This window comes from Aptenodytes forsteri, unplaced genomic scaffold (assembly GCF_000699145.1).
Source record: "Aptenodytes forsteri isolate BGI_AS27 unplaced genomic scaffold, ASM69914v1 Scaffold120, whole genome shotgun sequence".
In the NCBI taxonomy this organism is placed as follows: Eukaryota; Metazoa; Chordata; class Aves; order Sphenisciformes; family Spheniscidae; genus Aptenodytes; species Aptenodytes forsteri.
This window is the reverse complement of record NW_008795938.1, coordinates 3,781,023-3,795,034: the sequence shown is the minus strand read 5'-3', so window position 1 is coordinate 3,795,034 and position 14,012 is coordinate 3,781,023. Positions and strand designations below refer to the sequence as shown.

The 14,012-nt window shown below is 42.8% G+C and overlaps 1 protein-coding gene across 1 annotated transcript in view; it reads right to left on the bottom strand.

Annotated features, from left to right (window-relative positions):
• Window positions 1-6,426: 6,426 nt before the first annotated feature.
• The window catches only part of PDZD2 (PDZ domain containing 2), a 141,244-nt gene continuing 133,658 nt past the window's right edge, over window positions 6,427-14,012 (bottom strand). Inside the window, exons 22-25 of the mRNA XM_019473635.1 lie at window positions 12,841-12,942; window positions 10,137-10,407; window positions 8,068-8,202; window positions 6,427-6,667 (exon numbers count right to left, since the gene is read on the bottom strand). Coding sequence (XP_019329180.1) covers window positions 6,501-6,667; window positions 8,068-8,202; window positions 10,137-10,407; window positions 12,841-12,942 — 675 coding nt within the window. The 3' untranslated portion in view covers window positions 6,427-6,500. The remainder of the gene's footprint in view (window positions 6,668-8,067; window positions 8,203-10,136; window positions 10,408-12,840; window positions 12,943-14,012) is intronic.

The window sequence follows — 14,012 nt, the reverse complement described above, 5'->3', positions numbered from 1 at the left end:
CCCATAGACTTGTGAGCATCCAGGTGGCGTAGCAGGTCATTGACTGCTTCCTCTTGGATTATGGGGGGTTCATCCTGCTCGCCATCCCTGTCCTCCAGCTCATGGGGCTGAGTACCCTGAGGCTAACTGGTCTGCCTGTTAAAGACTGAGGCAAAGAAGGCACTGAGTACCTCAGCCTTTTCCTCATCCTTGGTGACAATGTTCCCCCCCCCATCCAATAAAGGATGGAGATTCTCCTTGGCTCTCTTCTTGTCATTAATATATTTGTAAAAACATTTTTTGTTGTCTCTAATGACAGCGGCCAGATTGCGTTCTAGCGGGACTTTTGCTTTTCTCATTTCCTCTCTGCGTGACCTAACGAGATCCCTGTACTCTTCTTGAGTTGCCAGCTACTAGGAATAAAATTAACTCTATCCCAGCTGAAACCAGGACAGTTAGGTAAGACTTAAATGTAATTTTCTGCCACTTCATATGTCTTAGCGGATCAATGAAGTTGCATGTACTAATCCATTTATGGATTAAGTCCATTGTATCTTCTCTCTTTTGTATTCCTCTTTACTTAGTCACTGTCTGGGGCAATTAAAATTTTAACTAAAGACGTGCAAGACTGATCTTTTAAGAGCCAGGCTGCTCTGAGGCTTGAGCCCTGTTGATCCCCAGCTCATGCCATGTGTTAGGAGAAAGTGGGAGAAGGACAGACAGGAGGATGAATACAGAGGAGTCACCGAAAGAAGGGCTGGGCTGTCCTAGCACTGAGGACAGCAGGGGAGAGGGGAAAGCAGAGGAGATCTTCATGGCTAAAAATGTCTTTTTGCTTTTCCCCATACAGCCCCTGGGGGAGAAGCCAGACTCCAGCCAGTGATAGATGTGCCAGAGCAAGCTCGAGGGGGCTGCTGTGCTACCCCACACCTCCCCGTCCATCCCCTTCCCACGCTACTAGTTTTATGCCTTGCACAATCTCATCTGCGCAACAACACAGGCTCTGTAGCGTCCCTCATCATGGCTGTTTGCAAGGGAGAGGGACATGGGGAAAAAGGGTCCCAATGCAGACGGGGGACTTGGATACCACTCCTCCTCTTCCCCTCCAGCCTGGGAAAGGGTCCCGGCACCCATGGAGCAGGCTGGGAGCCTGACGCGCTGGCCTTTCCCGCAGGGTGATTCAGCAGAAACACCGGGGCAGAAGCTCCTCACGTGACTTTTGCTCACTTGCACCCTTGTGGCGCAGCACCCAGAGAAGGAAACCAAAAGCAAACACAGCTGCTTTTGGGGCAGAAGCCCGGAGACAAGGGAAATGCCATCCACGCCACTGGCACGGGAAAGTAAATGCCTTCCTCCCCTCGCAGAAAAGCCCACCCAGCCCTTTCAGGCAGCACCGTGCACCGGAGGAAATGGTGAGGTTTGCAAGGCATGGCAGGAGAGACGCAGGCGAGCGCAATGTGTGCACTGAGAACACGGGACTGCGCTGTGGCGTGAGCCAGGTGGGAGTTTCCAGCCGCACTGCTGCTGCAAGTGCCCAACCCAGCACTCAAACACGGAGCAATGCACACGGGCTTGCAATGTGGATATAAACTCTTAACTCACAAGCTCCTTCCTCCAGCTCAGCCCAGCCCACAGTGACTATCTGACATGTCTGTGCGCTGCCAGGCAGCACGGGATTTTGGGCACCTCTGGCATTCCCCATGTCAGAGCAGCTGAGGGAAGGGCATCTGGACTGCGCCTTCTGGGCCGACTCATCTTTCTGGGAGGCAGGCTTGCTTCGAGCTGCCATGCAGCGATGGTGAAGCCAGCTGTCTCTGTAAGAAGGTGGACCACTTGATGCAAACTTTCCCAGTTTGGAGGTTGTGGCGTCCACCTCCCACTATGAGCTCCACTGCAGCTCCACTCCATCCACAGAGAGCTTACCTCCAGCCCAGCACACACCGCCAGCTCACCGGGATTTTGGAGGGGAGTTTATCCCCAGGGTAGGTGGAAGACAACAACAAATACGAGTTGTCTAGGACATAGTTGTATATACATATTCCCTATGCATACAACCCATTCTCCTACAGCCCAGGGGCTGGGCAGGAGGCACAGTTTATAGGCAACGTGCTCCAGAGACTGCTGCTCTTAATGAAAACTCTAGATTTCACCTTTGCCCTCTGCATTTTCCTTGCACAGGGGCAGGAAAAAACAGAGCACATCTTCCAAGACACCAAAGCAGGTCCTATAGAACACCTTCTAACACTTCTTAAATGCTTTAATCCTCTTCACGCTGAATGACAGCTCTTAGAGGGCGGTGTTTTACTTCTTGCTTAGATGCACATCTGGACAGCATTAACACTTGGTCCTTGACTGTGCTCTCCAGGACAACCTTGTCCTTGCGATGCAAGTTCCAACTGTGGACCAGACTTTAGCATAACAGAAATAAGTATCTAGAGGAGTACTAAGGATACCATTTATTTTCAAAATCACTAAAAACCCCGAACAAAACAGTTTATGGCGATACAGATTTACATAACAGAGACAGCAAATTGAAAAATGTACAATCTATTTCATGTTATTGCACTCACTTTTTTATAATATACAAGGCATATTAAACAGTTTTCATTAAAAGAAGTTTTATTTATATAAATAAAAGTGTAAATATACAGTATCATACAAGAAGTGTATCAGCCTAACACACAAAACCTACCTAGAGTGGGATCCCAATTTCTCACACGATCTAGTCTACTCCTCATCAATATTTCCACATATACATTTACATACCCTAAATGTAGAAGCAGGTAAACATTCCCATCTGGGAATAGTTCCTTCAGATTTTGACAAGAACCACTGCAGAACATTAACTAGGGTTAATTTTAAGTGAGGGTCGTTAGAAAATATGAGTCACTCAACAGTTCATTAATACTTACCTGCCCTTGTATTTTTTTTTTTTTTAGCAAGAAAATGATCAGATGTTGCTCCCTCTGTAATTTAGGCCTAATCTCACAGTTTTTAATACAGATGCACTCCCCACAGAAGCTGGAAAGAGCTCCCAGGTACAAAAGGCTGCAGAATATGCAATGGCAGTATCGCACCAGAGCCCACTCTCATATTCAGGACGTGCACCCTGAGCTGCCCCAGGCCTGGCAGCGGCAAAGCCCTCCACCAGGCCTTCCCCATCTAGGAGCAAATTCACCTTATCTGGAATGCCTTCAGATCCCTGGTGAAGCGTTGTGTACCCAGTCCATAATTTCATCCTGATTTTTTGGTATTCCAAGATGCAGCTGCAAGTCTCTGGAGAGTCACCACTCTCCTAGAGCTTGGCCAACCCTCCAGCATGGCAAAGAATCACCGTGGGGACCGATATGCAAACAGCAAGGCCAAAAATGCTCGTGAACCTACGGAATACTGATGAACTAATGCAATGCCGTCTGTCATTTTGGTGCAGCCAGGTGCGTAACCAAAGATTCACTACATCTGTTTGGTCTACCCATCCTGCTTGTAATAAAGCAGACCCATGTTGCATAAATCCTGGGGCTTTTATGGGGAATGTCACCCCAATAGAGACATCGGGAAATGCTACTCTAACCGTTATCAACACTGGTAGCATCAGTAAAGATGTTTCTTGCTCTTTCACAAAAAAAAAAAAAAGTATTTTCAGGAACATAAACAATCAAGGTTAAACACTATTCTTTTTCTTGCTGTAATGTTAGTAGAGGAGTGTATCATTCTACTCATTGTAACTATCAGACTTAAAACATTAAACCTATCTTTTAAATTATAGCTACTACTGAATATCCCCATACACAAATATCCCCATCTTTTTGCTGTTACTCAGCCAACACATATCTACGTGCATGTAAAATAAAATACTGAACAGTATTCGATTACTGAAAAATGAAAGCCTTCTAAATCACTCACAATGAACAGTACCTGCAAATAAGCGTCTGAAAATATTCACCACGTATCATCTTAAGACACCTCAAATTAAGTTTAATTTACAATACGAAGATTTTACCTTTGAGCTCACACCGGTTTAGGAGTGAGGGAGACATACGCCCTCCTGCATTGGAACCTCCAAAATTTTAAACTATGGACTGAAAAAAAATGCCATTTCCTAAAACACAACTGTGATTTACCACATTAAAGTAGCAAAAAGTCAGTACTGCACTTGTACGTATTATACGTATACAGGTATGTATTCACTACGCTGCATTAAATTCCACATGCATTTTATGTATCTATTATACACGCTATTACAGTCAGATTTTGGTCATTCCTGAACAAGGCCTCACCATTTAATTGCCACTGCCAAATGCCTTCTCCCAGTTTTTCAGCAAATATGCAGGGGTAACCTGTTTTATCCCAGCACAGGCCTGCAACCTCAGTGTGGTCCTCTGACCGCAAGTGCTGCATCTTCCAGAAGCCTCTCCCCACCACGGAGGTGCCTGGAGGCAAGGACCAGTCCCGACAGAGCAGCTGAGCTTCGGGGTCACAGGGGACGCAACCCCACAGTCATTTCACAGCACTGAACCTGAATTAGTTTCAACAGAAATCCTGCAGGCAAAGCAGCTGTAGGACTACGTACAGTATTGGCTTTCCTGTAACCAAAAGCTGCATCTCTCCCTGGATTCACATGCTAATACATCACTGAAAAAGAATTCAACCTATTCATTTTTAGGCAAACATTGCACAGCTTTTCTGCTTGCCTTGTCTCAGGTTGCCTCACAGAACTGAATTTTCCTCTGCACATCACGAGCTGCAGTCTAATGAAGCTGTCACAGAAATGAACCAAACTGAGTGCTCCACTAACCTGGAAGCAATTGCTCCAAGCACGGCTGAAGAAATGTAAATGAACTGAACTATAGTATGATCTTGGGGTAGGGCCAAGCGACAAGCCCAGACCTTTTTGTAACAGCTACACAGTGTCTTGGCTCACTATAAACATAGGCAGCGCTTCAGATTTGGACCGGCTCCAGGCTAAGAGCTCTTCGCCCTGGGCATGTTGGCTGCAAGTGGTCTCCAGCCTCATGTGACAAACAACCTGAGCACTCTGGAACAACCAACTTGTTCTCAGCTGATAAGGACACTGGCCCATTTCCTCCTGTATCTCTCTTATGTTGTTTAGCTATCCCAGATGTAGGAAGAAAAATAACAGAGTCTAATCTCTTGCACCCATACACTCTCCTCCCAACACAGCAGACTATAAATAACACTCAGCAGCATGGCGGCCCGCTACCGATACCTCTACTGTGAGTAGAGGTGAGAAAATCCAAACTAAGCACCCGCGGTATTGCAACCCTTTCAGTTTTGCTGTATCTAACACCACGGTTTCTCCCATCTACACCGTTTTCAGTTTCACCATCCAGAACCCTCAGCATCAGCCTGTTCCTGACGCAGCTGGGCACACTTGTATCTTCCACACACATCCTCACCCACTCTCACACAAGCAAAAGTAAATACTGGGCAGGAGAAAACAAAAAGAGCGATTAAAAGCCACCACAAATATGGCCAGTTCAGATTTAATCTGTTATAATCCACATCCTTAGACCACCATTTTCCAGTCTGAGTGTTTCAAGTTGGGCAGCCTTAAACCTCTTGCAGCCAAATAAAAGCAGCCTGGCTTTTAGATGTACTTAGCGATCGCTGAAGTCTGTGGGATCTGCAAGCACTCAGCACCTGAAATTTTTCCCCTTCCAAAAATATATATATTTTAAAGGTGCCTAACATTAGAAGCCTAAATCTGAAAATTCAGACCCCAATTTTTATCGCTCCCATTTTAATCACAACTAACAACTCAGTCTACGCCTTGGTGGACAACCACCTATTATTTGGACATGATTTTCTTGCTCACAGATTTCTACCACATTAATGCCAAGTGCTTTCAGATACAAGTTGCATCTAAGAGCAGATTCAGTTGTGGTGGATGCTGAGTTAGTTCATCAGTTTTAAAAGGATTTTTCAGCTTTGCAATAAAATGCTCATGTTTTAGGCATAAAAGTTGTGCAAAATTATACTCTCGTCATGCATTTTTAGCAAAACTGCACTTAGAAGAATAAAGTGAGATTGTTCCAGACATTCTCTTATTAGAACAAAAAAGGACCAGACCCTAAGTAAGTGCCCTGAAGTCTTATTACAGCTAAGTGATACAGTACAGTCTAAATACCCATCCTTGTCAACAGGATGGCAACCAACAAGTTATATTCCCAACGCTCTGCAGATACTAAAAATATCAGGGACAGGCACAGTGTTATTTATTTCAGACAAAATACTTTAAACCAAACCCAGGAGAGGTCTTGAAGTTCCATTAAAACTGCCACATAATACAAAAACGTCTCTAACATTTGGCTTCCTTCATCCTCGATAATTAGGTGAGATTTTATGATGCTCATCACATGCTTGCTCAGTGGTTCTCCAAGGCTCTTAGCACCTCCCTGTAGAGCATTAAGACACTTCTGTGTGGCTTTAGAAACAAAGACAGCTTCTAGCCAGTTTTAAATGTTTCATCTTAGCAAGTGTGATTAGATGTAGTGCTTCCATCATACTGAAGTTCTGTGTTTTCTGATTAGTAACTGAACAGGGCCCTCTGGCACAGATTTAATAATGTTCCAGGCATCGTAATGCATGAGGCCAAGTAATGATTTTCCACTAACAGCAATTATTTCATCTCCAGTTTCTACGTTTCCAGATTGCTCCGCAGCACCACCTAGGAGCAAAAGGGGAAAAAAAGTCAGTGTAAAAAAAAAAGTAAACCCACAAAAATTTTCTTTCCACCACAATGAACAGCAAATAAACCATTTTTTCCAACAGTGGCAATTTTAGTACAAGTCACTTATGTTCAGCTCAGCTCTAGCAATCTACCCCAGGCCGCATCTCACCGAAAATGTTATTTTAACCAAGATAAATCCTTGTTCTCAGAAAAAAATGTCTGTTTTTGAAGGAAGCAGCATGAGTGCATGAAATATGCTGTACGTTATCTCTGTAGCTGTAAGAAAACCTGGTTGTATGTGGCATGGATGTATTTTCTCAAGCAGAATTTTAACATGGTAATAAGCAGATACTGCAGTAGATGTAAAACCCAGATAACAGGGATGGATAAATCAAACATGGGTAGCAAACTTCGGGCAAACACATGAGACACAGAAACAGCTCCTAGGGAGGGGTACACCCTTCACTGATGATGAAAGTTTGTTTTCTGTAATGATAATTTAACTAACATCAGCCATCATGGGGAGGGGAAGGGAAAAGGACTGTATCTAAGGATATAAATTAATGAGCTCAAAAATTAAACATGCTCTTGACCCTCAGAATCAATTTCTAAAGTGGGGAAAACAAACACACACACAGAAATTGATAAACAATTCAGGAAATACAAGTTTGATTTTCTTCCTTGATGAGAGAATAAACCATTGAAAAGTAATCCTGTAAAAATGCTGCACACCCGCAACTTCATTGAGAGTTTCAGCTTCCTTTAGAAAGTGCCATGTTTTTCACTAAACTGAATCCCAGACTAAGACATATTAAAATCACAGTATAGTTGTGGGATTGGTTTCCTTTCTATACACAGTTCATATAAGTTTAACTACCTGCTGACAAACAAAGCATCCAAGAGTGGCAGTTTTTGAATACAAACATCACATATTCTTGGTGAAAGCTAATACTGATATCTAACAAAAAAAAAAAACAGACCAAAAAAAAGGTAAAATTAATAATTGGGTATAATGCAGGACGGTGCTTTGGAACCACACTGATTACCTGCACTGTGCTTCTCTCAGAAAAGAGAATCAGTTAAGGCATGAACTTCTCAAACCGTTACATACGATATTGCTGCTGTAAATTAATGTCTAGAATAGCGGACAAGCCCAGGAGTGAACTGCATCATATTTAGTAAATCAGACTGCTCCACAAACATTTACTAGCAGATGCAATCCCTAGCCATTCCCAGGTGTGTATTTTTAATGACCACTTTGGCTAGTAAGTGGTAATAAACGAGGGCCACAAAAACCACCCTTGCTTCAAAAAAAAAAATTGAGTCCAAGAATTAAAACATCTGCACAATGCCCAAAAAGGAAAACTGGGATAATATCAACTGCATGCTTGTAGTACCTTTAAATATTCTTTTTACAAGCAAGGGCCTGTCTCCAGCAATGGAAGCTTTTCCACCATCAAGACTGAATCCCAAGCCAGCAGAGGTTTTCAATAATTCAACACAGATGACATCATTCATATCCAGGTTTGGATCTGTGACAGAATATACACAGCATCTTGTTATGCAGTTAACAGTAAATTGCAAGTTGTGTTTGGCTGGTTTTGTTTTTGCTGCAGTGACAAAGCAATTCAGAGTTCAGTTCATATTCAGACTAGAACATGTGGTCACCCAGTTTCTCAGAAGTGAACGTGTATTATTGCAGCTGTGAAAGTGAGACAGTACAAAATGCACTTATGCACAGAGACATTGTCATTTTGCATGTTAAACAAAAACCTGCCAAGGCATTTTTTTTTTTGGCAAAATTAACACTTACAAAACTTAGCAAAGACTCTAAACATCAACAAAATAACTGAAAAATTACAAAAAATAGTGAGTGAAGAGCATTTCTTTTTTCTTTCATTTGTTCCCACTTGCTTATCCAATGAGCCACATCTTTTTACATAACAGTAATGAATGAAACATTACATTAAACAAACATGTTTCATCCTCTTAAGGAAACGTCTGTACTCACTCACTAGTGTGAATAACTGTTTCTGGTCTCATATCTATGGAAATAACCATAATTAACTGTAGGTGCATCCTGCCTCCTACATAGCAGATATTTTTAGAATGCAATATTGCTGTAGCTGACATAAATATGATTTTGCTTAGGAGGAAATAAATCTACAATTTTGGAAAACAGGACCCTCTTTGCCCTACGTGAATGTAAAAATTATGCAGTCCGCATTATCACAAATTACTGCTACTGTTATCTCAAACAACTTTAAATGTTATCTAAAACATTTTAAGATGTGCTTTGCCTTGCAGGATGGAATTATATTCTTAATAACCCAATACTATGTTGTTTATGAGATAATGTTGCCCCCTAGTGCCTGCACCCAGCAGATATTCTGCATTTGCCAATGTGCAGGATGCAGGGAGTTTAGGGTAGAAAGGGATTCTGAAGTAATTACATATATTATATCCATGGGAGCAATTCCAGAAAGGCCGATCCATTCATTTACAGAGTGCTTCTTATTTCTTTTAAGCTGTATTACAAAGCTGTACTATAAAACCCAGTGAAAGCATAAAACAATAAAAACTGCTGCAGGAAAAAAAAAAAACCAAAACAGTAATGATTACAGCCAGCGGGTTAAAAAGGGGTGAGTGTCAGCTCCACGTCCTGGTTTTGGGGTGGTCTGAGCTGAGTGCCTGGTATTGGAAGCCGCATCACCAAATCTCTCAGCAATAAACTGTAACCACTGCCCACTCCCTCCCAGGGACACTGCAGCAGTGCAGGGCTGAAGCAGGTCATCCCCCTGCTCCTGAAGCAGCAGCAGACAGACGGGTACTAAAGGGTTTTGTGTCTTAATTCTACAAAAAAATTTGAGAACTGTTTGTAACACCCCAAGTGCAGCCTTCACACCGAAATGCTGTCTTGTTCCCAAACAGGAACTTAACCATTCCACTGATACGTTTCCACTTAAACCATTTATCCCTGTTTCCTATGGGATGGCCGACTTGGATTTGTCTTAGCTCCATTTACTGTAATATCAAAATCATTTTTTCTATGTTTTTGGTAGAAACAGTATGAAATCTGCTATTACAAAGAGCAACTTCAGTCCCTATGCATAACAAACTGCAGGGCTTGGGGTTTTCTTTGAGGTTGGGGTTTTTTTGGGTTTTTTTTTTTTTGGTTGTTTGCTTTCTTGCACTGACTACTGTTATTACTTAAAAGCAGTTTATCCTGGATTGAAAGAATATGTGGAATCACTAACTTTAGTAGAAATTGGATTAGGCCCTAAATGTCCTTCTAAGTTTCTGCCTAGTTATGATATTTATTACAAATAAAATTTGAAGGTAATTTCATTTGCTCCCTTCAATTACGTAAGGCACAGACACTTTTAATCTATAACACTTGGACATTTTTCCCTTCAGTCTGCTCTGCAATGGAATCCTTCCAACTGTTCTTGGACAAAGATCATACCTGTTCCTATTTCCATGGAAACATCCTTTCCAGACCTCACACATTTTCTGCCAGTAGCGGATATCTCAAGTCTGGAGGAATTGGTTGCTTTGTCTTTTTCCTTCTGGATGACAATGACCGCATATTTGTATAGTCTTGCCTGATGAAGAGCATTCAGGACATCCCCATGGACTGAGCTCACAAGAGACTTGCTATTGATTGACAGAACAAGATCTCCTCGATGAATAGTCCCTTCTTGAGATGCCACTCCCTTTGAAAACACTCTGTGGACCTACAAGAAAGATTTTAACTTAAGGATGCTTTAACCTCATGACCACACATAGTGCCTTACAGGCCAAGGTGAACACAGAGTCCCTACCAAAGTTTGCAATCAGTGCCCACTGCTTGGGTGTCAAGCACGCAACATTTGCTCCAACAAACACCCTCAAAGGCCTAAGTGACTGGACAAGAACTGCAGTTAGGGATGGGGGGAAAGCAGAGGAAAAGATGCTATTATTGCATGGTCATTTCTAAGCCAAAGACAGCCAAAACCAGCTAGAGAATGTCATCTCACGAATCACTTATGCTTTCACTGAACTCCTCAAAGGTCTTCAATTAACATACTTCCAAGTGATACACAGGTTAAATCCACATCTGTGCTACAGCAAACACCAAGAACAACATTGCGGTTTGCGATACCCACTCCCCAAATTCCCACTGTCTGGGACATACATCCTGTGCTGTTTTCAAATGCACACTTCTAAGCGGTGCACAGCATCTGTGCAAAGAAAGGCTATGACTTACTGCAGCTGTACAAGCATTTAATTGTCCATCTCATTTTGGCTGATCAAATACCATGCAAATAGATGCAAAGGGAGGATTTAGTGGCTTGAAATGTGTTTTTTCTAGAGAAAAAAATACTCTATTCGCAGTGGATTAAACTTTGATTAAACTCCAGCAAGTGCAGCTGAGACATAGATGTGTGCCATTTACTGAAATAAATGACAGTAAAATACTCAAGACCCGGTATTTAAAGACTTGTCTATCAGGCACTGTAATTTTAGCAGCCAGAATATGGTTTCCCATGCACACAGTTCTAGGTCCACTGGGCAAAGGTTCAAGGCAGCAAATCTGTGGACACAATTCTGCATGGCATTTTCTCTAGGAATTTATCCTAATACCCAGACCAGCAGCAAGGAATCAGAAGCCTTTTGGCCCCTGTTCCCTCTCATCGCAGGGTGATGCTGAGATGGGCACCTGCCACAACCCTACAGATTCAAGGAGATAAATTTCCAGCCAGTCTAAGCAGGCATTCAAAGCTGGAATAACAGCCTCAATGGCAGACGTAGACACCCAAATGCAAGAGGTAAGTGGAATACGGGTCATGTCCAAAACATCTGCTGCCTATCCTCACACGCTCAAGTCCTCAGTACCTTGAAGCTCATTTGGCATTTCTATTCCTGCACCCAAGTGTGGGCAGAACAGCCCATCTAAGCAGCTCAGCACCCAATGCCAACCCTAAATCCAGCTGGGACCCAGAATCCCAGTAGGTCAAGGACATTAAAAATGTTCTCCACCTGAGAAACTTGCTTTACACACACTGAACAGAGAGTGTCTGGAAACAGCAGGAGCTGATGCTCTTTCGGTCTCATGGCTAATAGCATTCAGAAGAAAGACTTCATCAGCTACTCAGCCTGAGGGGGCTCAAGATCGTAGTTTTAGGTAGTGTCCCAGTTTCTAGGTCAGGAGCTCTCTGGGGTCGGACACTGTTGAGCCTTCCCCTTGCTCACAGCTGACACTGCGAGTGTTTGGGCCAGAGACAGGGAACACAACCTTTGTAGCGAGAGAAGTAGAGTCCGTTCTCTAGACTGTGACCATGTTCTAACTCAATGCCTACTTAATGTAAAATACATTTACTTACATTGGTTTTGTGTAAGAGCAAAACCCAGAAGATTCCTGCAAGGGCTGCTGCAGGCCCCAAAGACTGAGGACATACCCTTCTTCTAATCTCAGCACTTAATGGATCTCTCTCTTTCAGGGCAGAATTTAAATGCGTATCTTGTGTAAAGAAATTGTCACATGGGACACCGGTTGTCTTGGATTTTTCTGTCTCATTAATCTGTTTTTGAACAGTATAGAAGCTGCTTGTATCACTTTTTACACACCAACATCACTTAATGGCACACGGTATCTTTGGTTCAGAATACTGTATAAGACTTTTTTTAAAAAAACAACAACCACCACCCTCATTTACTGACCATACACAGGTCTTAATAACACCAAAACAAATTTGTGACGTGAAATCCAGAATGTTTGCTGAGGTCTGAAACAGTCATTCTCAGGATTTGCAAAATCCTTCAAAAACTTTGCTGCACAGAGTTTATTTTCAAGGGCTGGGAATGAAAATCTCCCCTAAAAGGTTGCATGCACTGCAGCTGCATGCAGAATTTTATTTACATGCATAGGCTTTAGACCTAGCCGATCCCATCCAGTAACGGACTTTTAAAGACCGAAAACGTAATTGGCATCCATCTCCAATAATAAAAATTATGCTTCCCAGACACTCTGTGATTTCAGTAGCAGATGGTATGCAGCCGCCTCTGAGAGACACTGTTTTATGACCGTGAATGACTTGCAGTGAGTCTTGATAAATGAGCACTTGATCTAATCACCAGCCTGCTTTAAAGCGAGCTTTGCAAAAAAGTGACTTGCAGCCATCACTTACTGTGACTGATTTCTGTTCCAGATCTATTCCTCCAGCAACACTAAATCCCAGGCCAGCTCCTTCTTCTTTGTGCAAGACTACGAAGTATGTGTCTTCTTTGCTCTAGCAGAAAAATGGAGATGGAGGGGAAGGGGAAGGAGAAGAAAAACAAAACCAAAGATCAAGACCAAGTTCCCGCACAAATGACAAATTCCCAGTACTCTCAGACTATGGCAGGTGAAAAAATGCAACTCAAGGAATTGAAACCGAGACATTAAATGCATTTCTGTTCATGCTACAGGTGAGTAGCAGCCATATAGAAGAACTCAGGTGACAGCAAAGGTTTCTTCAGTCAGTTCAAGGCTAGAAAGCAAAGTCAAAATTAGGAGAGTGGAAGGGTATTAAACCTTGGGCAGCCTAATTTTCACAGACTGTAATCAACTTTGCATTGCTCGACATTCAGCAGTCAAAACTCAGTAGTTCCCATACACCTTTCTGGACCAAGCATTGTACTTTCCAGGGAATTACTAACACTTCTGTTATCCCACTTCTCCTTCCTCTTGAAAGGCAGTTACAAAGATGTAATGCAGGGCAGTTGTATCAACCTCTTCTCAGTAGTGCTGGACAACCTTGCAAGGGGCAGTGGCTACAAATTGAAGCTTGGGAATGTTAGATGGGACAGCAGGAAAAGCTGTTTCACTTGGGAGATGAAAATAAGGAGCCTTTTAGTGATCTAAATGGGACTAAGGTGTGCTGCTGTGGAAATGGGAGCATCTAGCACTGGAAAGGGACTGGTGCAGGTCTGCACCAGGGCTGAACTTGGCTCCAGACCAGAACAAAGGTGTAAAGCTGATTTCTTCGAAGTGATGGCCTGCTGCCAAAATACAGAATTTGCCATGAGAGAGAAGCAGTCCCATCCAGCAAGTCTAGTACTGTCTTCTGAATGGTTATTAGGACAAAACCAGACACTGTTAGAGAGACCACATTTTGTGGTGTAAAGGGGGACTATAAGCAGGCATTTGGTGGAACAACGGGATAGTAACCATCTGTGGGGCAGAGCATCAGAAGTGGGGAGTAGACAGCAGGTCTCTCAGCTTTTCCCTGGGATCCCATCCAACATCAGTCATTTCCAGAAACTGCCAACACTAAAATTAACAGCACATTATTAGAAACCAACCTCTTAATCTATTTAG